The sequence below is a fragment of the Muscardinus avellanarius genome (assembly GCF_963383645.1).
Source record: "Muscardinus avellanarius genome assembly, chromosome: 12".
In the NCBI taxonomy this organism is placed as follows: Eukaryota; Metazoa; Chordata; class Mammalia; order Rodentia; family Gliridae; genus Muscardinus; species Muscardinus avellanarius.
In genome coordinates this window covers 1,543,916-1,568,882 of record NC_137798.1, presented here as the reverse complement: position 1 = coordinate 1,568,882, position 24,967 = coordinate 1,543,916, and the positions used below count along the sequence as shown (strand labels likewise).

The 24,967-nt window shown below is 41.3% G+C and overlaps 1 protein-coding gene across 6 annotated transcripts in view; it reads left to right on the top strand.

Annotated features, from left to right (window-relative positions):
- Positions 1-24,967, top strand: part of MEIS2 (Meis homeobox 2) — a gene marked incomplete at both ends in the record, with an annotated part of 226,623 nt that overhangs the window by 197,478 nt on the left and 4,178 nt on the right. For all 6 annotated transcript variants that reach the window (XM_080706915.1, XM_080706914.1, XM_080706913.1 and 3 more), the window contains one exon: positions 23,920-23,978. In XM_080706915.1, the coding sequence (XP_080563041.1) occupies positions 23,920-23,978 (59 nt within the window). The remainder of the gene's footprint in view (positions 1-23,919; positions 23,979-24,967) is intronic.

The window sequence follows — 24,967 nt, the reverse complement described above, 5'->3', positions numbered from 1 at the left end:
AAAAATCTTGCCACGGGCATGGTGGCACATGTGTGCAATCCCAGTATTTGGGAGGCTGAGACAGGAGGATTATGGGTTCTTGGCCAGCCTCAACTACTTAGTAAGGCCCTCTGCAACTTAGTGAGACCCTGTTTCAAAAGAAGAGTTAAAAAATAAAGCTGAGGGTGTAGCTCTGAGGTAGAATGCCCCTGGATTTAATCTCCAGTACCGAAAAAAAAAAATTAAAAAACCCTGCAATTTTTAGGACAGAGTTATGGTCTCAAATTAAGAATTCTGATGAACAGGCTAAGATCATTTAAAAGCACAATTTTCATAGAACCCTACAAAACTGATGGATAAGAAAAGTAGCTAGGAACTGTTGAATCAAGTTCAGAGTGAAGGCTTAGTTGAGTTGTTTGTTTTGTTTTTCCTCCACCACCAGAACTGCATTCTTATTTTCATTTTTCTTGATTTTTTTTTTTTTTTTTTTTTTTTGGTACTGGGGTTCCTGGAAGCCCTTCTACCTCTGGGCTGGGCTACACTCCCAGACCTATTTTATACTTTTTAATTTGGAAACAGGGTCTCTTAAACCAGCACGGCTGGCTTTGAACCTACACGATCCTCCTGTCTCCGTCTCCCAAGCGCGGGGATTACAAGCGTGGCCACCACGTCTCACTTTGTTGCAAAGGGCCTAAGTAGCTGAGGCTGGCTGCAAACCCCAGTCCTCCTGTCTCAGCCTCCCAAATGCTGGGATTACAAACGTGCGCCACCACGCCCAGCTCATTTGTCTTGATTTTAAAGATTCTTAAAATGTTAACAACTATAGAATTCTGTACACTTTCTATATTTTTCTATATTCTTTCTCAGGAGTTATTGGCTTGTGAATCTAGATGTGTAAAAATTCCCGATCTAGAACTGTGCTAGAAATGCAGTTATTGCTAAGGTCTATTTTATGTCTTTGCTCTAAAAGGGGGCTGCATTTTCCTGCTTGTCTGGGAAGCATCAGATAAAGACAGTCAGGCTAGTTTGTGATTGGTTGCTGCTTGGTTTGCAGAAAGTCTTTCCGCTGCAGATCCCTCATGAGAAGATAGAAAGAACAACCCTAACTGTTCCTAATGTTCTACCTCTCAAGTGTGTGTGTGTGTGTGTGTGAGAGAGAGAGAGAGAGAGAGAGAGAGAGAGAGAGAGAGAGAGAGAGAGAGAGACACCCATGTTTGCTACTTTAACTCTGTGAATCTGTAAATATTCTTAGATTTTTCTGCTTCCCCATCCAGAAAAATTGGAATGCTAATATTGTCTACTCTGTAAAGGTTTTATGAGAACTAAATAAGAATCCATGTATACACTTGGTTTAGTGCCTAGATCAGTAAAAGTCAATGACAATATCAATGAAGGTAAACTAATGAATTATGAAACCCTTTTAGAAAAAGGATATATGGATTATAGTCAAATTATAGGCAGTAATTGACTCTTCAAAGTTCTCACCTAAAATATAAACAAGTCTCCCAAAGTTTTCACTAAATATCACTTTTTTTTCAAATCAGAGTATGACAGACTGTTCCAAGGAGTGAGGTTCGTCATACCCAGTGTTCTATATGCTGTCTTCAGACCAAACGCTTTGTTTCATTGCCTCCATTAACATCAGTATATGTAGAAAGCTTGCTGGGATCGCCAGTCCAGTCCTGGTCATCATAGCAAGCACACACACCTTAACACTTAACCCACTGAGCTCCCACTAGTCAAGAGATTAAATCTAGTCCGAAGCTGCATGGACTGTTTGCCTCATCTACGTAAATTGATGGTTCACAGTTACTGATCAAACTCCTAAAGGCGAGTGGGCCAGCCCCTGCTGGGGTGGCAGTCAGCAGGAGGACTGCGTTGGGCACTGAACATGATGGCCCCCCACTTCTGGAGGGGGCCTTGAGATGACACTGAGTCAAGCAAGGCAACTGCATCACCTCCCGGGGTCCCTTGGGTGCCGGGGACTTGCAGAGCCTCAGCCATCAGAACACAATAAACTTTTCTTCAAAATATAAAACATAAATCAGTGTTTCCCAAACATTGAAAGGCAAGAAGAAACTTAATCCCCATAATAATGAAAAGAATCCTGTTAATTAAATCAGCAAGGTAGAGCGCTTCCCTCCAAGCACAGGGCCCAGCTGAACAGTAGAATACCTTGGAGACCTAAGCTGAAATCCAAGCTCTTTCTAGGTTGCAAGCCAGTATCCTAAGAGAACATTTAGAAGGAAAAAAAAAATCTTAGAAATAGGACAAGTAAACACAACTTTTTTTTTTTTCCTAGAAGTTGTACTTGGACTATGTTTATCTGGGAAGGGAAGCTGCAAAACAAATTGTAAACCAGGCTCAGCATATTTATGCCAATCCCTTATCAGAATTGCGCCAGTCCCAGGGAAGCGGAAGGCCCATCGCTGTGAACTGAAACACAAAAGCAAATGCATTGCACAGGATGCTTAAAAGAGGAGAGAGAGAGAGAGAGAGAGAGAGAGAGAGAGAGAGAGAGGGGCACGTCATTTCTTCTGATTGGTTGTTTACCAATAGTTTGTTTCTTTTAGCCTTGCCTTGTTTGAATTTATCTACCTCTGGAACCTCCCGCTCAGACAGTTTCTAACAATAATTGTTTTACTTCACACGTCTTTCTTTTTGTCCTGCAAAGTCACTGATCTAGATTTGTGGGATTTTCTTTGATGCTTGGTTAATTGGCTGGCCTACTAAGAAAGAGTGTGTTGCTGCACTCGAGGAAAGCTGGGAAAAATCGAGGCTAAGGTTTCTTCCGAATCTGTCACATTCATTTGGGAATTGAGGGCCGTATAATATTACTACCCTCAAGCCACGGATAGCAACTTCTATTCCCGCCAGCAGGAGCCCTCCTGGGAAGGAAAGCCATACTCTCAGCCACACTTCAGCTTTTGGTTTTATTCTCCGAGCTTCTCACACCAAGTCACTCCAACCCATAATCTACTAACCTTTAAATCGGTTTTTATCGCCAGGGGGAAAGCTTTTCAAATTGCACTGGAGCACATTCACAGAATCCTAGCCCTCTCTTCTGAGCTCGTCCATATTTGAAGACAGAAACAACCCACTGTCTCGTAGATCTCCACATGGAACCCTTCTTTTACATAGTGACGAATGGCATGCTAGTTAATGCGTGCACGTCTTTGAAAACTATGTTATGCCTGTCACGGGACATATTTGCAGTATGTCAAAGTTCATTTGGGCTTCTCTTTGCCTACAGCAAGGATGTGTTTTGAAGACTTCTGGCAGGAAGCTTTCCTTCCCGTCATCTGCATTCTCTTTGATTACCCCTCACATGCCTGTACACACCTCGGCAAGATCACTTTCAGTACTGAAGGTGGGTAGTGCTGCCAAGATCAGTTGTAGAGGGTAGCTTTACAGTGAGAACCAGAACCGAGTTCATGGCTCCAAGGTGGCCACCCATCAGATCCCACCACGTCACCAATCATTTCGGCAGGCAGAAAGGGAGTGGCCAACAAAATACGGCTTATTCCAAGTTCTCTGTGGCTAAACAAAGCTTTAAGTGGCTGCTCTACGGTATCTGGTTCATTCTATGCTTGGGGCAAAGTATAACAAGTTGGCAAACCCAGCTCAGTCCAGACTGCTGCCCTTGATGATCTCAGCTGGGCGATAGGTCAATCTAATCACCTTTCCCACTGTGCATACCTGCCTCATAACCTTGCACAGGAGTATCTGCATGCTTGGGAAAAAATTATGAACTTTCTTTCTTTTTTTTTTTTTTTCTCTCTCTCTCTCTCTCTCTCTCTCTCTCTCTCTCTCTCTCTCTCTCTCTCTCTCTCTCTCTCTCCCAGGACTAGGGATTGAACCTGAGCTACACCCCAGCCCTAGATTTTACTCTTTATTTTGAAACAGTTTCTCACTAAGTTGCAGAGGGACTCACTAAGTAGCTGAGGCTGGCATTGAATCTGTGATCCTCCTGTCTCAGCCTTTCAGGTACTGGGATTACAAGCCTATGCCACTATGCTCGGCTCTTTCTTTTTCTTTTTTCTTTCTTTCTTTCTTTTTTATTTTCTGAGTGTGCCAAGTTAAGAGAGCGTTAAAGTTGTGTGGTATCTTTATGAAAAATTAGTCTGTGTGTGTGTGTAAGTTCAATGTATGTGCACGCAAGCATATTAAAAGAAACCAATTCTGAGGTTTCTAAAATTATGTTTTGCTGTCTTTTATAATCTTTTCTTATAGGAAAGTTACTTTTCTTAAGGAAATATTTTGTTATCTTGGAATTTTGAAATGATGAGTAAGTAGATGACATAAAAGGTATATTTTGGGCTTTTTTTTTTTTTTTTTTTGCGGGTCTGGGGATGGAACCCAGGGGCATTGAACTCCGAGCTACACCCCCTGCCCTAATTTTTATTCTTTATTTTGAAACCGGGTCTCACTGAGTTGCACAGGGCCTCACTAAGTAGCTGAGGCTGTCCGCGAACCGCGATCCTCCAGGTCTCAGCCTCCCGAATGCTGGGATTACAAGTGTTTGCCACCATGCCCGGCTATTTTAGGCATTTCTAATGAATATCTCTAGTCACAAATATTTTAGTGGCTATTAGTTGATGGAATAGCCATTTAAGTAGAAGTTAGCTATTTGCTAAAGGCTGGAAATTATGCTTATTTAATGCAGGATGTTAAATTAGGTATGGGTTTTACTCAGGTCTCAGTATGTATCCTATCAAAGGCTTGTTTTTAATTTTAAAAATAAAAGTGCCAAGCCATGTGGTGGCACATGCCTGTGATCCCAGTGTGTGGGGAGACTGAGGCACGAGGATCACAGGTTCAAGGCCAGCCTCAGCTACTTCAGGAGTCTCGTTTCAGAATAAAAAATAAAATAGAGCCGGGGATGGAGTACAGAGGTACAGTGCTCAGGCTCAGCCTCCAGCGCCATAAATAAAGAAATAAATATGAAATGAAATGTAAGCTCCCAACTGTACTCACGGATTAACCTGGGAAAGTCACCTGTCAACCATTTATTGAACATCTACTTTAAACAGGTTATTGACCAGGTGCTCAGAACTAAGTAAGTCAGAGCTTCATGGCAGCAGGCAGCAGTTTATTTCAGATAGATTCCAAATTTAAATATTAGCAATTGAATTATAATTTTGCCTGAGTTTTAAATATACACTTTGTGTCACTTTGCATATCCATGCATGGTATAATTACCTCTTGGCTTTTCCTTCTCCACACATAGGTTTTGAGTGATGAGCCAAAGGCAGGTGTGGACAGTGGAAACAACCTCCTAAAAAAGCCTGGGCAAGCCCCTGTGCAGCCGAGGGAGGACCAGGAGGCCTCCACCCTGCTCTGTTTACGTTGACATCATTTTGACAGTTTAGCACCACCTTTTTTTTTTTTTTTCCTTTTGGGAGTGGGGGTGAGAAGCTAATCTTCCGATTAGAAATTTTTAAAGACAAAAAAGGAAGCGATAAAGTCGCATTCCTTTATATTTAGATATGATGGATTCAAAACAAAGCAGGCACACAGAGGCGTCCAAGGGACGTGGCCACCTCCAGATGCTTTGATGTCTTCTGGCTGCAAGGCCCCTGAGACTTTTCCCAGGAGCCAAGTCCAGTTGACTTCACGTGGCTGGCCCGTCCCTTCTGGTGTTCAAAAAGAGAAAGGAAAAGGTCCCTGCTCCTGCTCCTGCTTGCCTCCTTCCTTTATTGTACGGTTTGCTTTGTTTGTTTGATTTTAAAACTGCCATTATGTGAAAGTGTTGCAAGTATAAATAATTGAGAAGATAACTCTGTGGGGAAACCACTTTTGCTGCCTTTGTGCAGAGGCAGCTCATTACGGCTCTGAGCTGCGGCATTCCATAAGAGCAATTATATAACATCAGTGTGTCATGGATATTAACCAAGGGGAGTAGATAAGAGACAGAGAAAAATAATTTTGTAACTTATTTAATTAAATTTATTTGGTTTTTCAAATAGTTCCTCTGGTGTGTAATTTCCCCAAACCACTCCATGGTTGCTGTGGTCTTTGCAGGACGGTGGCTCAGCGTTTGTTTTTTGGCATCCCTCCTCAATTTTGTATGGACCTAAAATGTATTTATATTGGGGTTTAATTTCCACCCAAGGAGAGGTCACCCATGAAAATGGAACCATAATTTGATCATAAGGTTTTTATCCCCCCTGGGGCTTATATAGCCAGTTAATATGTTAATACAGCAAAGTGAATAAAAGGTTAAATAAGTGGGTCAGGCTCAGAACGAGTCCTGCACTGCTTACTCCTGCTTAAACGGAAGGAAAAGCCCCTAATGGCGCTTGCCTGACTTTCACCCCCATCATTTTAAGAATTGCTTTGCCAATCCTTCACAGCAAATAGTAATTTTAAGTGGACCAAAACAGAGCTCAGGGTGTTTGCACTCCATGGTAATGATAGAGTAGCCGTGCTCCCTGGAGTCAATAAGCCCAACAATTGAGTCATTTTGGCCTCCCGTGAGTGCATCACTGCTGTGAGCCTGAATGGCAGGATTGCTTATAGAACGGAGCCCTGCACCGGCTGACCTCATCACGGGACATCGAGGTGCAGAGGGCAGCAGGTGGTGGCGGGCACGGTCAGAAGTAAAAGCTGCTGTTGTACTTGGAGGCTCTGTAAACAGGAAAGTCGAATTGACGGCGGAGCTGAGGAGCATTTGATGTACATCAGTGTACATTATCCACAGCGCCGCTTCCTCGTTTCTTGTTTTTCTCTCCTTCTCATTTCTCTTTCCCTTTAAATTCCTCTACACTGCACCCCACCTCCTCCCACCTTCCACACCTGTGAGTTTACATGTCAAAGTCGGATGGCCACAGCCCCATCATGGATATGATCAATTAAAGAGCATGTTGCAATATATATATATATATATATATATATATATATATATATATATATACCACACGTATCTCTTTTTTTTGAGGTACTGGGGATAGAACCCAGGGACATTCTACCTCCAAGCTACACCCCCAGTCCTAGTTTTTTTATTCTTTATTCAGAAACATGGTCTCACTGAGTTGCAAAGGGCCTCACTAGAAGTTGAGGCTGTCCTTGAACTGAGATCCTCCTGTCTCGGCCTCCCAAATGCTGGGATTACAAGCGTGCGCCACCACACTCAGCTCATATGTATCTTCTCCTTAAGATTATTCCATAGTTTCTAATAGTTCAAAAAAATAGGCATAGCAAAAAAAAAAAAAAAACCCTAATTATAGTTTTCAATTTTGTGGTACTGGGCATTAAACCCAGGAAAATTCTACCTCCAAGTTATACTCCCAGTCCTATTTTTTTTTTCTTATTTTGAAACAGGTCTCACTGGGTTGATGCAACTCTCACTAGTTGCCGAGGCTGTCCTTGAACCTGTGATCCTCCTGGCTCAGCCTCTCAGGTGCTAAGGTTACAGGTGTGTACCACCATTCCCAGCTCTAGTTAGAGTTTTTAGAAATGTTTTGATTACTATGAAAATATAAGAAAATAGGAAAGGGAAATGGTTAGGAAAAACATCCTAGGCTAAAATCATCTCCAATAGCACAAAGGACCTTTGAAATCGACAAATTCTAAAGACCCTTTTAGCCAGCATGTTTTGGGGACCAAGGGTCTATGGAATAGTCATGCTTTATAATGATCTCGGGAGCTGGAATTATGAACAGGTTAGAAAAATACCAAAACCAAGTGTCACTATGTGTCTGAGTCTGACTTAGGGTAATAAGAAGATGGAAATTCAATTTTCACGCTGATAAATGGCTTAAAATACAATTTCTGTTACAAATTAGAATGCCACTTTATTTTTTTCAAGTCCTTAGAATGGTAGCACCCTTATTTAAAAACTTCTCGTCAGGCATGGCAGAGCACACCTCTAATCCTAGTAGCTGGGAGGCTGAGACAGAAGAATTAGAAGGTTTGAGGCCAGACTCAGCAATTTAGAAAGATCTATCAGCAACTTTGTGAAGCTCTGTTTTAAAATAAAATTTAAAAATAGGGCTGGGGTTAGGGTTGGAGCTTGGAGGTAGAATGCCTCTGGTTTCAACCTCTAGTGCCCCTGAAAAATACATTGACACTTGGTAGAAATCAATTTGTACCATCATGCCCTCTTACAGATCTGTAATATTTATCAGAGTGTTAAGGGCTATGACTTGACTTGCAGCAAACGAAGTAACTTCTCTTTGTGACCTTAATGTTTACTGCCCCGTTCCTATCTGACCTAGCGTTGCTATTTTGGAAAAACACAATAGTGTCCCTCAGAGCATGTTTTGGGGGGAAATCCTTAGAAAGGAATGAGATGAGAAAAAAATACGTTAAGAAAGCTCCCTGTTCTTCTTTCCTTTCTCCATCTCTCTAATCTTTCTCCTTCACTTCCTGGTGTGTATCCTTCTCCCCACACCACACACCCCTGCTCCCGTAGGACCTCGAGGACCTCAGCATGCTTGCTCTTAGTCTGTCCTCTGCATGCCAGTCAACAGGACTCATCCACCCCATCCTGATGTGTCTCGTGTGCATATCGCCACCAGCCTCGAAAAGCCAGAGACACAGTTTCTGCCAGGTCAGATATTTCTCCTCCTCTTCACCTGCGCCTGAGATATTCCTAGCCTCTTTCCTACCCAGAGGGACTCAAGACTCTAGCCTTTAACAATGGCTCTAGTTGAGAGAGAGAGAGAGAGAGAGAGAGAGAGAGAGAGAGAGAGAGAGAGAGAGAGAAAAGAAAAGAAGAGAAGAGAAGAGAAGAGAAGAGAAGAGAAGAGAAGAGAAGAGAAGAGAAGAGAAGAGAGTTATTGCAAAGATAAATAGGCCAGATCCAGGAAACCAGAATTATTTCCCAACTTGGCTCTGCCCACACCCAGGCAAACCATTCCATCCCGGATTCTGTGATGCCAGTTACAAAATGAGGGCCAGAGACTCCTAAAGGCTCATCTCCCCTCAATTCTAATTATCTCCAAGACCAAGGAGCCCTGTTTTCATTCACTCATTCAGTTATTCATTCACCCAACATTTTATTAAAGATATTCTATATGCTTGAAACAGTGTCATAACAAAGAATTAAAATGTGTTCTCTAAAATTAACTAGTGGAAAAACCAGGCAAGTAAGTTGTGATTGTAGTATTGAATAAATACTGTGATGGACATCTTAGCTAGGTGCTACAGACTGAGGAAGTTCTTCGGAATCACACTGTGGAACCAAGGAAGTTAACTCAAAGAGAGGGTCTCTGAGGAAAATTTTAAAGGAGCCAGGGCGGAGACTGGAGGATCCCAGTTTGTGAACAGCCTCAGCTACTTAGCGAGGTACTTCGCACTCACTGAGATCCTGTTTCAGAAATAAAAGACTGAAAACTAGAGCTAGGGATGTAGCTCGGAGTTACAATGACCCTAGGTTCCATCCCTAGTACTGCAAAAAAAATAAATAAATAAAATAAAAAATTAAAGGATATGTACCCGATGGCCATGGGAAAAAGGCCATCCCAGGCAAAGGAACAGGATGGTCCTAGTTAGCATATTAACCTTAAACTTACAAATTGCCTTTTGGTATATATATGTATATATAAAATCAGCGCATAATATATATACACCAAATGCATAGATATATAATATATGCATATATATGCATTACCTGACTCTATCTGTGACAGTTAAGCCAATCACAGCACTAAATTAAATTCTTTTTGATAGATGATGGCATTACTTATCTATACTATCAAAATGGAGCTAATTCTTATATCATCATTTATGATTATAAAAGTTAAGCCACTTTAGGAAATTCTGATAGGAGATGTGAAATTTGAATATGCTTAAAAAATCCTTTCAGATGGTAGCACAAAGTGCATCCTTGCTGAGGATTATAGCTTCATATGGAATGTCGGAATCAAAGGTTGATGTCTTTATTTCTCTGCAAATTGAGAGAGGGATCCACTAACTAACCCTCTAACGCTAAAATATTTAAGGACTAAAGCAGATGTGGCATAACTGCTGGCTTTCTAGGTCTCTCGTGGTTTATAAAGATATATTTTATGTCTTTTATGATTACGGGATGATGCTAAAAATTTTGTGGGTAATAATACCGTCACATTGGAAAGACTGCATGTAACATCACTGGAAAAGATACAGAATACTACCTGGCTGTCAAATCCAAGTAAAAGATGTTTAATTTGTTACTAAGAAAAGTCAGGGAGTTTTACTTCGAATTTGATCTTTGATGACTGAACACCATAAATGTAAGAATATTAATCTATATGTTTCTGAATAGAATTTTTCCTCATGATAGAATGTGTTTTATAATAACTTTAAGACTATTGTTAGATGTATAGCTGTCATGACTATAGTTTATTTAAAGTGACTTCAAAAATTTGAAATCTTTGATTCCCCCCTCATTGACACCTTTATACGTGCCAGTATAAACTGGTTAAATAGCATTTGGTTTAAATACAAAGATTGTAACATCTATGCTATTTATGATATTTATTTGTTGGATCTTTTTCTTAATATTACTTGACTTTCTAGGTTTTAGTCTCATTTTTTCATATTTTGGGTTGAAGCCACTCTAAAGCTTAACACCTAGGAGATTTCTCACTTATGGTTCCCTTTAAAAGTGCTAAAATCTCAGCCTCTCAAACAAGAGACCAAGCTACAGTATAAAGGAAGCAGTGGTATTGATGAAGTGCCCTAGGAGTGCTGCTACCTTCCAAATGTGTCCTCTGCAACATCCTTTCTTTTAAACCAGCAGGAGAAATGAAAGAAGGATCTGAGCCTGGTCCATCCAAATACTTTTGGCCTGCCAATCTGGTCTTCTGCAGCGTACCCCTGCTGCTTCAGAAAAAGGAGCCCCTCCTACAAATGAAAGGGCCACGGGGACATTCACATGCATAGCGCCCTCCCTCCAAGTGGCTTTAGATTACTGGTGCAGGGGTGGTTGGTTCCAGTTGAAGAATAGAGGCTTGTGAACCATTTGTTTCCACACCATTTTGGGTGAAGTGCTATATTTTTCACCTTAAAAGCCCATTTAAAAAGAAAAATATGGTTTGAAAGAAGGACACAATTTGGAAGCCATCACACTTAATGGAGTCCTTTTTAAATGTAACACTTTGTCCTATCAATTCTCTTCTAAATTAGTTTTCACTATCTAGAGAAAACCTGCCCTTGATGGTCTTAAGCTGTTGCTTAAAAACACACAGCTGTGTGTGTGTGTGTGTGTGTGTGTGTGTGTGTGTGTGTGTCCCATTTTTAAAACTCTCTGATGAATTACTCAAATTAATCCTAAGTGTGAAGCAGAATGCAGGTGGTGTCCCAACATACAGTGTGATATGTGTGGATGTGTACAGTTATTATCAGCTTCTAAAACCATACAAACTATCTCAGAATTAAAAGAACAAGCAAACCAGACCTATTAGAAAGCAAGCCATCGCCCAGAGGATTTTGCTAGCAGTTGACCTGATCGACCATAACAGGATGAAGGACGTAGTGAAACCTAGAGGGTATATGAAGAGGACGTCACTTTTTGAAGGCAGCCAGGGGTTCCTTATATTTGTGCCATGTCTCTGGAATATTCATGTAGTTTTAGAAACATGAAGAAATAAGAGGGTTTGCCTTTCTTTCTAACCTTTCATTCTTCTTTTGTCCTTTGTCTTAAGTGACCTAAGTCCCACTGCTAGTAGGTAACTTTTGAAAACTGGGTTTGCCTCATCCCACCACAACAAATAGGAATTTTTAAAATTAATTTTCAGCCGGGCGTGGTGGCGCACGCTTGTAATCCCCGCGCTCAGGAGGCAGAGACAGGAGGATCGCGCAGGTTCGAAGCCAGCCGCATGCGCTGGCTTAGGAGACCCTGTTTCCAAATAAAAATGTAAAAATAGGTCTGGGAGTGTAGCCCGGAGGTAGAAGGGCTTCCAGGAACCCCAGGACCACCCCCCAAAAAAAAATAAATAAAAAATAAAAAATAAATAAAATAAAATTAATTTTCATCCTTCATCAATGATGTACCATAACATACCCAACATAGACTCACAGGTGTTTTTGGTTTTGTTTGTGGTGCTGGGGATTGAATGAAGGGGCATTATACTTCTGAGCCACTCCACAGTCTTATTTTATTTATGTATTTTTTAATTTTTATTTTTATTTTTTCTGGTACTAGGGGCGGAACCCAGGGGCTTTCCAACCTCCGGGTTATCCTCCCAGACCTAATTTTATACTTTATGTGAAAACAGGGTCTCACAAAGTTACTGAGAGCCTCACTAAGCAGCTGAGGCTGGCTTCGAACCTCTGCAATCCTCCTGTCTCGGCCTCCCAAGCACTGGGATTACAAGCGTGCACCACCACGCCCTGCTTATTTTTAAAATTTGAAACAGGATCTCACTAGATTAAAGAGGCTGGCTGCGAATCTGCAATCCTCTTGTCCCAGCTTCCCAAGTACCGGTATTTCAGGTGTATACTGCCGCACTTGGCTAGAATCTCAGGTTTATTCTCTTTTTGTTGTTGTTGGGGTCCTGGGGATGGAACCCAGAGGCATTTGACTTCCAAGCTACACCCCCTGCCCTATTTTTTATTCTTTATTTTAAAACAGGGTCTCACTAATTTGCAGAGGGCCTTACTAAGTAGCTGAGGCTGTCCGTGAACCATGATCCTCCAGTCTCAGCCTCCCGAATGCTGGGATTACAAGCGTGCGCCACCATGCACGGCTTAATATCTTTTATATTTGTATCTCTCCTTCACGATCAGTGAATAATTCAAAACAAGTTCTCCAAACCATATGTTCCATATTTTCATTTCTACGACCTTACATGGAATTTGCTTCATTTCCCCCTTTGCCTGGGTCAGACAACAGCTTTCAACTCTCAACATGCAGATTCCCATCAGTCGGTTCAACCCTATACATGGCTCCTGAGAAAGCTCTTCCTCAAATACCGTATTTTATCATTTTACCATTTGAGAACTTCAGAAATTGGATGTATCACTTGAGAACCCCCCCACACACACACACAGCTTGCCCACTGATAGTCACTAGGTTTTCCAGACCAAACCTGGGAGCTGCCTTGGCCCGTTCCTTCACTGTCTTGTGCAGAGTCAGCCCTCGTCTGAGTTATGCTTTCCAGCTGCCATTTTCTTGCTGTCTTCCCTCCCAATTTTCGGTGCTCTTTTTATCATCCATGAATTTAATGATTAACCTCTTTTGAGTTTTATTAATTGACCCCATCACATTAATTTACTGAGTGTTGACGAGCTTGATTTTGTAGTTATTGACACGTTCCCAATTTGTGATTGTTTGGTTTGTTTCTGAGAATGTGAAGAATAAAAATCTGGCCGGGCATGATGGCGCACGCTTGTAATCTCCGCTCTTGGGAGGCGGAGACAGGAGGATCGCTCAGGTTCGAAGCCAGCCGCGCTGGCTCAAGAGACTGTTTCCAAATTAAAAAAAAAAAAAAAAAGCCGGGCATGCTGGTGCACGCTTGTAATCTCAACATTCGGGAGGCTGAGACCTGGAGGATCGCGCTTAGCGGACAGCCTCGGCTATTTAGTAAGGTCAGACCCGGTTTCAAAATAAAGAATAAAAACAATAGGGCAGGAGGTGTAGCTCCAAGGTAGAATGCCCCTAGGTTCCATCCGCAGACCCGCAAAAACAAAAACAAAACAAAACAAAAAAACCAAAATTTTTTAAAAAGTATAAAATAGGTCTGGGAGTGTAGCCCGGAGGTAGAAGGGTTTCCAGGAAACTCAGTACTACAAAAAATAAAATAAAAATAAAACAATAAAAATCTCTAGTCATGACCTGCATTTGCAAATGTTTAAGTATATTTATACGGAATATAGAGTTCATATAATTTAATATTCTGTAAGACTTTGTATTATTTTATTCTGGCATTAAACTTGGTTTTTTTTTTCTTAAGCATGAAATGTAGATGATTTCTCAACCTGACACATTTGCAGATTATTATGAGCCTTAAGATTATTCATTCTAGGCTGAGACAGAGGATCCCAGCTCACGGATAGCCTCAGCTACTTAGGCCCTCTGCAACTTTGTGAGACCCTGTTTCAAAGTAAAGACCCTGTTTCGCCGGGCATAGTGGCACAAGATTATAATCCCAGCACTTGGGAGGCTGAGACAGGAAAATCAGGGTTCATGGACAGCCTCAGCTGAGGCCCTTTGCAACTCAGTGAGACCCTGTTTTAAAGTAAAGAATAAAAACTAGGGTGGGGGCATATATCAGAGGTAGAATGCCCCTAGGTTCAAACCCCAGTACTACCCCCCCAAAAAAATAATAATGACCCTGTTTCAAAATAGGGCTGGGGGTATAGCTTGAAGGTAGAATGTCCCTGGGTTCCAGCCCCAGTACCACAAAAATAATGAATAAATACAAATAAATAAAAAGATCATTTATTCTAGTTATTTTTTAGTTGAAAAGGGATAAAAAAGAGACCCTACATTATACTTGCTCCTCTATATCTTGCTTTCTTTTTCTATGTCCTAATCCTCACCCCAAATCCAACTTCTCATTGAAAACTGCACATACCCATAGAGAGGCCTTTACTAGTACAACTGTCTGAACATCAGGGAGGCAGGCGCTTAGTAATTTTTGACTGGCTAAAGAGAAATGTATGATAAGTAAGAAATGAGCATGAAACAAATCTCTGTGTCTTCTGGAAATCAGGAGAGGATGGAAAAAGGTGAATACTAGACCATGGCATGACTGAATAGAAACCAAAATTTTTAGCAATCCTTTCACCCTTCATTTCTAGCATTTCTACCCCGCTATAAAATTCCCATCTTTGACCTATGCAGTAATATGTATAAATATATACCTAGGGTTGAGTAGGATACAGTTCTCTCTCTCTCTCTCTCTCTCTCTCTCTCTCTCTCTCTCTCTCTCTCTCTCTCCCTCCCTCCCTCCCTCCCTTCCTTCCTCTCTCTATCTCTATCTCTCCCTCCCTCCCTCCCTCTCCTATACACACACATAGACATACACACACACTCTCTCTCTCTTTTACTTGTCACCCCTCTGCCAGGCACAGCACAGAAAACCTAGCACGTGTTAGTGAGTTCATCTCTGGCAAAGTGTATTACCTGCTGTGCACATGCATGCACACACACACACATACGTGTGCACATGCATAATATAGCTCTTGACTTCTTCAAGTCATATGACAAAGTCAGGATGGGTTCTCGGGCTATGCTCTCGCATGTCCCACCTGGTTGAAAGGGTATCTCCTACCTGACAGTTTATGCAGTGGGAACAGTAGTATACATTTGAAACCAGTTTAATTTTTAGCAAGAAAACAATGTACATGGCTTGTGTAGTTTTTGTTATTGTTTCTTATATGTTACTTAGCGAAATTCATGTCGGTATAGATCAGTGATAATGAAGTCAACATTATGGCATCTTTGATAATGCATTTGCTAAGACCTTTTGGGTGTTTAACTCAGCTTTCAATGATTGATATTTTAGACAGTGGATAAACATTTTTGATAACTCTGTTTCCTCTCAGATTTACAAAAAAAAGAATCCTTTTTTCCTCTTTGATTGAAAGAATGTCATGCCACTGGAGAGGAAACAGTTCAAATGTGGTCATCATAGGTTGGTGGCACCAAAAATAGAAACTCACTTAGGGTAAAATTTGCTGTCAGGAAAAATGGAGCATTCTTTCTGAACTCAGGAACGTGTGGTTCATGCGAGCTTGCTTGTAGATGGTTGCTACAATAAGGTTTCTTTCATACAGGTGTGTTTATGCCCCAGGCTTGCTGGCCACAGTCCATTCCATTTACAGAAGCTGAATTAAACAATAACTACCGCATTGCAAAAAATGGTGGGGCTGGGGGAGGGGAGGGGGAAAGGTGAGCGTCAAAGGAGACGCCTGAGAGCTTTGTTAGGGCCAAGAAAAACCCTGTTGCAGTTGTCAGAGCTTGTTGATGTTGCTGGGAACGGCACTTTTTTTTTTTTCTCCTGGATTTTGTGGTTCTGCCTTAGGAAAGAAAGTAAAATAGAACGGAAGAACAAAGTCCTACTCTATAAATCAGCAGCTGCTCCTTGCCAGATCAAAGGAGTGACATTTTTGCTCCTGGACTACTTGTCCACTTGAGGGCTTGACAGGCAGCTAACAGCTGGCCTGCTAGAGTGTATGGGAGAATCAGCCTACATCTTCTTCTGAGCAGATGACAAGCTAATCAGAGACATATCCATAGCACAGGGCATGTGAGTGTACCTTGATCTCTTCAAAAATATCTAAGACGTAATTGCTAAACAGCTTGGTACATTTTTGGCAAGTTAATGCCTAGGTGTTTTCCACTGAGAAGTAAGAGAATGAATACTTCTATCAAAGGTGATCATGAAGCTAAAACGATTCTAGACGGCTGGGATCTTCTCCTCTTAGAGTGAATTAGTGAGTGGATAGGAACACAAGAAGAATCAACTAAGAATGTATGTAACTGATTATCAAGTGACGGGTGGATTTTCAGAGCCCAGTCCAGCTAGAGTGTTTAGACAAATGAACAGGTAACTGGAAATGGGTCGTTTTGAAAAGGATTACTCCTGCTTTTTGGTAAAAGGTGCACTAAGTCAAGGATCTATCTCCTGTGTTTGCAAAACTTGTTTTCAGAAGCACTATAAGGTGTATAGGGGTCCAGATCTGGAATTTTAATGTCAGTAATAAAACTTTCAAAGTAATTCAATTTCTAGTTGATTTCCATCTGCAATAAGTCATACACAGGATGAGGAAAATACTGCAGCTTATGTCTATTGACTTAGTATTTCATCTTTAAGAGGATAGAGTCTAGATATGAATATCTAAAGAAGTTTGCGTGTTTTCTCCTCCCTTGCTTTCAAGTGCCTTTGAACAATCACTTTTATGGTACATGATAAATGCCACATATAAATAATCCCATAGTGTTCTGTAAGAGTAATAGTACTTCAAAATCATAACCTGCTGGGATGTTTTGTTACACACCACCAAGCGGGATTATGTTCATGGAATACTGTTTATTGTTGCTCAGCATTATAGAGGAAATAAAAGATAATAATTTTCTATCTCAGGAGAAATTTCTTAAATACTATTTTTGTTGTTTTGTTTTGTTAGGTCTTGTTTTATGTGGTGCCGGGGAAGCAAAGTTAGGGTTTGTGCATGCTCGGCAAGCGCTGTCCCACTAAGCTACATCCCCAGCCCTCTCAAATACTTATATTAAAAAATAAACAACTAGGCCGGGCGTGGTGGCGCACGCTTGTAATCCCCGCGCTTGGGAGGCAGAGACAGGAGGATCGCACAGGTTCGAAGCCAGCCGCGCGCGCTGGCTTGGGAGACCCTGTTTCCAAATAAAAATGTAAAAATAGGTCTGGGATTGTAGCCTGGAAGTAGAAGGGCTTCCAGGAACCCCAGTGCCACCAAAAAAAAAAAAAACAACTATACAATTAGCTATATAAACCTTAGTTTAAAAAGATGCCAAATTTTATGTCATCTTTAAAAATTCTTTTAATTTTAAAAACAATCATGCTTATTATTAAAAAATGGAAACCGTACAGAATTATATGGTCAAAAGAGAGGGCGAGGCTTACCACCACCCTTCTCTTTATTTCTGACAATCTCTGTTAATAATTTCCACAAAAACATTTTATTGTCCCAACTTTTCCTTTAAGAGGCACAGATGGAGTAAAATGAATTGAATTATTATAAATTGTTTGTTACCAAAGGCAAGTGATTAAAAGCATGCTTAGATCTGAGATACCTACAGAGAATTGTGTATGCACTTTTGCAGCTAAGATACCAATTAAAAGTCGATCTTGGCAAGTTTCTACTCGGGCAGAGTGCTAAAATTTGGGTAATTGATCCAGATCAAGCCTTCCCAAACTTCAGTGTGCATAGATCACCTTGTGGTCTTTTAAAATGAAGACTTAGGTTCCTTAGGTCAGAAGTGGGCTCTACTTATTTTTGCATCTCTAACGCGCTTGAGGTGTTTGATAGAGTCTCAAAGATCTGGAGAACTGTTTAGGGAGTGTGGTTTCAAAATAGCTCACCCCGGTACCAACCCACCCCACCCCAGCAGATGTGCTCCCACATCTAGAATCTCCACCATGCCATCAACACTTGGGTTAAGCTGTTTAAGCTGTGACTTCTAAAGAAGAGCCTACCATATGAACACATGCTGCTTGTAGGACTGTGACACATTATTACCCCGTTATCAACACAGAACGAATATGCTTAGTAGTTGCCCGTCTATTTGTAATTACTACCTGAGAGAGAACAGAGCTCTCTGGGAGTATCAGATGGGTACATTCTGACGATGAGCTAATATTTAATGAGCCCTCACTATGTGGGAGGCACTGTTCCAAGGATCTTACAGGCAATATCTCAGTCCTCAAAACAATTCAGGCCTGGTCACTTTCCCCAGTTTGTAGATGGGAAACAAACTGAGACTTGGAAGGTGAAGTAGACTTGTTTCAAATCACAGAGTCAGTGACGGGTAGAGAACATAAGCCCCTGTCCTTCTTTATGTTGCTGTATATCTAATTTGAAATAGAAAACAGTCATTAAGGAGGGCAGGTTCAAGACAGTATATTTCAGTGAAGAACCTATGTAAGTCCTCGTAACTCTAGGGAAGAATTAGGTCAGTAAAAGAATATGAAAAGAATACAGTGTGAGGCCATCAGAGAGAAGCATGGCCACTTGATGATCTTGATAGGGACTTTGATGTCAGCGTGAACACACCACTGCTCAGAGCCCATTCGCAAAGCTCCGAAGTGTTGATCATTCCAGGCTCACGTCGCGCTTTCATATTGTAAATCTCCTAGCATTTATTTCATGTGTTTTTAGAGGCGTGGGCAAATCTAATATTGTATCAAATTATAAATTAAGCTGTAGCTCAGGGAAATTAATTATGAGCTGTGAATGCTTCCCTAAGTAGCATACGAATCGCATTTGTTTACTCTGCTCACAGATGTCTGTGCAAAGAGACCCATTGTCTGGCCGCCAGAGAGAAACGTGGGTCTGCAACCTGACTCGGTCATTCATGTGCCCAGTACATGTTCAGTGGCATCAAACCTGCCTAATTCACTGGTTAACATTTTAACATATCTTTCTTTTTTAGTTTTTTAATTTTTTAATTTTAATTTTTTGGTGGAACCCAGGGGCTTTCTACCTCCGGGCTATACTCCCAGACTTATTTTATATTTTATTTGGAAACAGGGTCTCACTAAGTTGCTGAGAGCCTCACGAAGTATCTGAGGCTGGCTTCGAACTGTGCGATCCTCCTGTCTCAGCCTCCCAAGCGCTGGGATTACAAGCGTGCGCCACCACGCCCGGCTTTAACATATCTTTCTGAACCAGCCTCACTTGTTGCCCTAACCACAGCACAGAAAAATACTTGCTTTATTTATTTATTTATTTATTTATTTATTTATTTATTTATCTATTTTTGGTACATCAAGAAAAATAGAGAAAAGTTGATAACTGACTTCCCAGGGCCTCTGCTTTATTATTTGAAACACCAACTAGTAGCCAGCTTTGCAAGGAAGCACCGAATGGAGAAGGGAAGCTTTTCCATTTCTTAAAAGGTCCCCCATCACTGTGCTACCAACAACACTTGCTCCAGATTGATCTGATCCCCCCTCCACAGTTCAGCCCCCTTCCTTGACCACACCATCCCACGCAGAAGCTTCAAGAACAACCATTCTCCATTCCGCCTTAAGAATGCTCAGTGTTCAGGGCTGGCAGCTGTCCAGGTGACTCCACGGAGGCCTGCACTTTCTAACAAAAGGAATGCTGCAAAAAGGAGCTGGTTACCAGGTGTGGCATGAAGTTAGCCAACCAGAAAGAAGGGATTTATCAGCCATTTAAAAGAGGTGCGGGGCGGAGGGCGGAACCAGCCAACAATCGGCAGTGACACCCAAGTCAGCTTCTGTCAGTCTGAACTCTGCTTTGGCGTGAGACATCTTTAAAAGAAAACTCCTGATGGTCAGATTTCAATTGCAGAAAAGTATGCAAAGCTAAGAGTTTGGATTTCCTGGGGGTTGGCGGCAGGGAGGTCTCCAGGAGGCGTCTCTCTAGCGAGACCTGTAAAGTGAGATTTCGATTATATTTGTTATCTGAAGTTTATTCTTTCTAGTGTATGCTTTTTTTCATCTCCGAGTTGACTTATGATTCTTGGAAAGTCATTGTATTTATTTTTATAATTATTTTTAAGCTAACAGTCTTTGTATATAATTTTTAAGGATCGCACATACTAATGCATTTTCTATTTACATAAAATGAAGAGAGAAGTTAGATAGTCTTAGTAGACATCCTCCAGAGCTTTCATGTGAGCGTGGTCACTAACTTTGTGTTCAATACAAATCAATGGACCTGGTGCACTTTAGGGTTCACATTCCCTCAGGACTCACTAATGGAATTGTCTGTAGCCCTTAAAAAGTCACAATGAGGCTAATGAGTATTTTTTTTTCTAAGTGAATTCTGGATAAAGCACTAGGCTGATTAGCACATTTTACATACAAAACCCAAGTGTTTTAAAAGAACTATTTAATATCCAAGAAGACGTTGTAACTTAGAGTTAAACTGTTTATACCAATAGAGAAGTACGTTATATGTCTGCAACTTCAAAATCACTTTGGGATGACATTAAAACTTAGAGAATTTTTAATATCAGATACAGATGAAAAACCTAACAGTCTTTGGATTGGAAATAACTTGTGGGGGTTTTCGTTAAAGTTGGGTGCAGCTTGCTGCATTTTGGTTAGTTGGATGTCTTCAGCAATTTTTCAAATGTTTTGGGTTTGGCAAAGTCCAAAATGTTTTTTGCCAAGACCCTCTTTTCCCCTTATTTTTTAAGCCCGTGTGAAATTCAAGGATAACTTAATCCATATGTGTCTGATTCATTTACACTTAACTCATCAAAATGTTATTTTGCGAGACCCATTTAATATCCAAGAAAACTTTTGTCCCTTTTAAAGGCAAGTCTTTTGTCTTTGAACCAGCAAGTTGCATTCTTCCATATGAACAGAGCATGGCCTTTGAGAGATTAAGGATGAGTTGATTTTCAACTCCGACTCTTCATATTTTAAGTAGAATCAAAACTCAACATTCTGTTTACTACTTGAGTACTGAAAAAGGTCATTTAAAAATATGGATTACAGGAAGTGGAAAATGCATGTCAAGTAATTTTTAGGAAAGATCATATATGGAAATTTTGCCTCGAGAATAAAGATGTAAAGTTATTCCTAGTTTGATTTCATCTATAAATTAAGTGGTTCCATTTCATGTGCTTTGGTGTTTATCCTCAGAGTGGCCAGCGGGTCATCAGTATGGGGACAAGAGAGGTGCAACCTCACTTTTTAGTGTCAAACTTTTCTTGTAGTCAACTCATTATTAATTTTAATAATAACATCAGTAGTGTTGATAAAGTATACCAAGATCAGGAGAGTTGACAACTGGCAGGAATTGGATGTGAAAAGATTTCCGAAAAATTGGGGGCCATATGTTTTAAAAATTCTGTGTGATATAAAAGAATGTGGTCGAATTATGAATCTGGCAAGAAATCGCACTATGGATCAAAAACATTGTTTAAGAACAAGAATGCAGAGAAGCTCTATGAAACCCACGTGAAAAAAAAAAAAATCCCTATGACCCTTTGTAAAAGGATCTAGTGAAAACCTTCAGCGCCTTCTGTATTCATACCCCTCTGGAAGAAGTAGGCAAAGGAGGGCCGTGCTCACAACTGCTAGTGAACATCCCGTCCACGCCATGGTAACTAGTGGAAAATGTAATCCTGGAGTAGCATTTCCAAGTTCAGGGCTTCTATAAAGACCTGCAAGCACACAGAATGCTTTTTTAAATGTTCTGCATTGTTGTAGAGCCCCCATTGAAGAACCTTTTGATTGGACCCCCGTTTTTTACTAATGTAAACATTCTGACGAGTATCCAAAGAAATGACCTTTGAGTGAACCTCTAACCTTCCCGGTAATTATTTGTTTGAAGACAGTGTGGAGTTCTCCTGCTGAGAACTAAGAACCATGATGCCTTGCAGCTCTTGGGGGGAGGGAGTGTTTGGGGGAATTGGAGAGAAAGACATAAATACAGGAACAACCTCCAGATGTAAATAATAAAAGAGTGAAGGGGTGAAATTTAAAAGGGGGAAAATAGCAATTCATTTTACCTAAAGAGATGGCCTGTAGGGAAAAAAAAAAAAAGAGGGAAAGAGAAATCCACAGGACTGGATTAGTAGCACATCAAGAGCTCCAGCCCCTGCCATGTGCTGCATTCTCCACCAGAAACTTTCAGGAGGAGATAACATCTCTGTTGGTCTCACTCAGCCTGAGCCCAAAGAAGTGCTTCCTAGGGTGGAAATAGCAGGTCCTTCCTCCCCATCACAGCCAAAGCGTGGGCAAAGCGTAGATAAGGAAGTCCTTTTTCTGAGTTGAGGGCTACTTCTGAAAGTCTTTGCAGTCTGTCCAGATATTCCTCAGCAACACTTCCAGGACAGGTGGGAAGAAATATGCAGTTTCCACCCTCCTTTTGTTTTCACCTCTGCTTACAGTAGCCGGTCACTTTCTTCTCCAAAGCCAAGGGGGTGTAATGTCTTTTGACAACTGAGCCATCATTCTAAAGTAATAAAGAAGTTCATTGTTTTGCAAACAACCACCATATGCAAAAGACTCCTTTGGTTCTCTTGTGGCCATTATGTCTCCTCCTAATTGTATTTCTACCAGAATGCTCACAGGAGGCCTGTGTGGGCTGTCTTCCTCCAAGGGACTTCGACCCTGGGGGAAGACAGAGCTGCCAACATACACTACAGTTCTTCTGGCTAATTTCAGAGAATGAGTTTCCAGGTCCTGCCTATAGCCCCAAACAGACTCATTCATCATGAAGTCCCCAGGACTTAAGATTTGAAACCACAAATACTAAAAAATGTTATCAATACACAGAGTTTTAAGGAACAGCTCGCTGTCTGCTCCCTGCCACGGTCCCTGCCCCAGCCAAACACAAGGCCAATGAATCCTGAGCCTAAGTTCCAATGCGTGGGGGAATACACATCATTAAAAGCCCAGGGACAAGGGTAACTCGCAAATGGTAGAAAATTGTTTTGTTTTTATTAAATTTGGAGAAATAAAGAAGATTTCTTATCGTCTTACTCTGTTTGTACATGAATATTTGATGGGCATTATTAAACATTAAAGTAACATGAAGTAGGCACTTATTTTTGGATTTTCAACAAAATTAGATCCAGGCTTCTTAGACAAAATAACTGCTTCTCCTTTGCATTCCTGTGATTCAGCCGCCACCTGACTGGAAAACGTTTCTTGGGCTCTAATATCAACCATGTGTACCTGAGACTTTCTTTGCAGTGGGTTGAAAGGTGGCTGGGTTTATGGTTGGCAGTTACCTTATCCGCTGCCCTGGGTGTTCTAGCTTAGGCTGCAAAGGCCGCCCCCAGCTGGCACTGACCTCGGAATGACCCCTAACTTTACAGGCTTAAGCTGCAGGAGTCACCAAAGAGCAGAAGTCTTTCTGGCCAGCACTTATTACTGCTGTGTTGGTGATAAAACTTCAGACAGCCTAATTGATGGCTTTGCTGACCTAACAATACCTTGTGAAAGCGGAGTGCCAGAGCCTGGTCTCCATTTATGACCCACTACAAGGGAGAGTCTCCCTGTGATGGGGAGTCCAGAGAAAGAGGGAAAACTCCTAGCCTGCGAACTTTAACCAGATTCCAACTCGTTCCAGAAGCAGAAGCACAGGCGCAGATTAGCAGAAGTTTTCCCAGGAGGACTTTGCCCCGCCATGCACTTTCTAAGTTGGCTTAGAGTTGGCTATGGATAGACGTTGGAGAGGATCCAGTCAGCTCTCCTTGAACACCGACTTTAAGTTACAGTAGATGTCCGACTGTATGGTGTTATCTACAGCATTCCTGCAAAACTGTCTACTGAGCACAGAGGCTGAGGTTGGTGACTGGACTTCTCTGTTTTGTTTCAGGTTTATTAACGCCAGGAGGAGAATAGTACAGCCCATGATCGACCAGTCAAATCGAGCAGGCAAGTTCTCTCTGGTATCTATAGCCACATCCCACAGACGTAAATCCTTCCCCAGTTATATACTTCAAGAGTCCCATCACCTGGCAAATCAGTATTCCACCCGGCATTCTGGGAGAAATTTTGTCCACAAAATTCTGCTCTAGGAAGCAACTCCTCCACTAATTGGTACTAATTGGAGATTTCCCACCCTGACTCGCCTGAAACTGCTTTTTATTTTCTTTCTGAATTGGTAATTGGGCACAAGTATGAGTGCCATCAGCAGTTTGTTTGACTGCGAGCTCTGGAATTACTCCTGGCTTGCCTGCACCCAGTCATTAGCACACACTTGTTTTCTTCTTCCCACACCTCCTCTGTGCCTGCTTTGCTTTCACTCCTGGAGCATCCACGGCTAAACTGATTGTATCCATTCATTGGCTCAGACTATTCATAATATTCTATCAAAGCTTGACGTGCGGCGTTGCCAGCATTATTTTTTTATTAAAAGATTATTACCTTTGTTTAAAAATGCATCCCATCCATCCCACAAAAACACGTGTCGGTTTTTCTCACAATATCTCTCAGTTTTTCTAAAACAGTCATTATATGGTACTGTAGGAACCATCCCTGTGTACTCGTAATCATTGCACTTGGAAATAGGCATTTCCTTCATTTGCCAAGAAGCTGTGGTCTCCATAATAAGGATTTTAAAAGAAATTGTTTTCCTTATGGTGATGACTATGTCATTCACATACATGTTAAGCTGGGAAGAGATTCTAACTGTGGCCTTCATTTAAATAATTTATGGAAATTAAGTTGGGTACATTGGTGCATAGCCATAATCCCAGTACTTGGGAGGCTTAAGACAGAAGGATGGCAGGTTCAAGGTCAGCCACAACAACTTAGTAAGACCCTCCGCAATTTACCAAGAACCTCTTTCAAAAAAAAAAAATATCCGGGCGTGGTGGCACACACTTGTAATTTCAGTACTTGGGAGGCTGAGACAGGAGGAT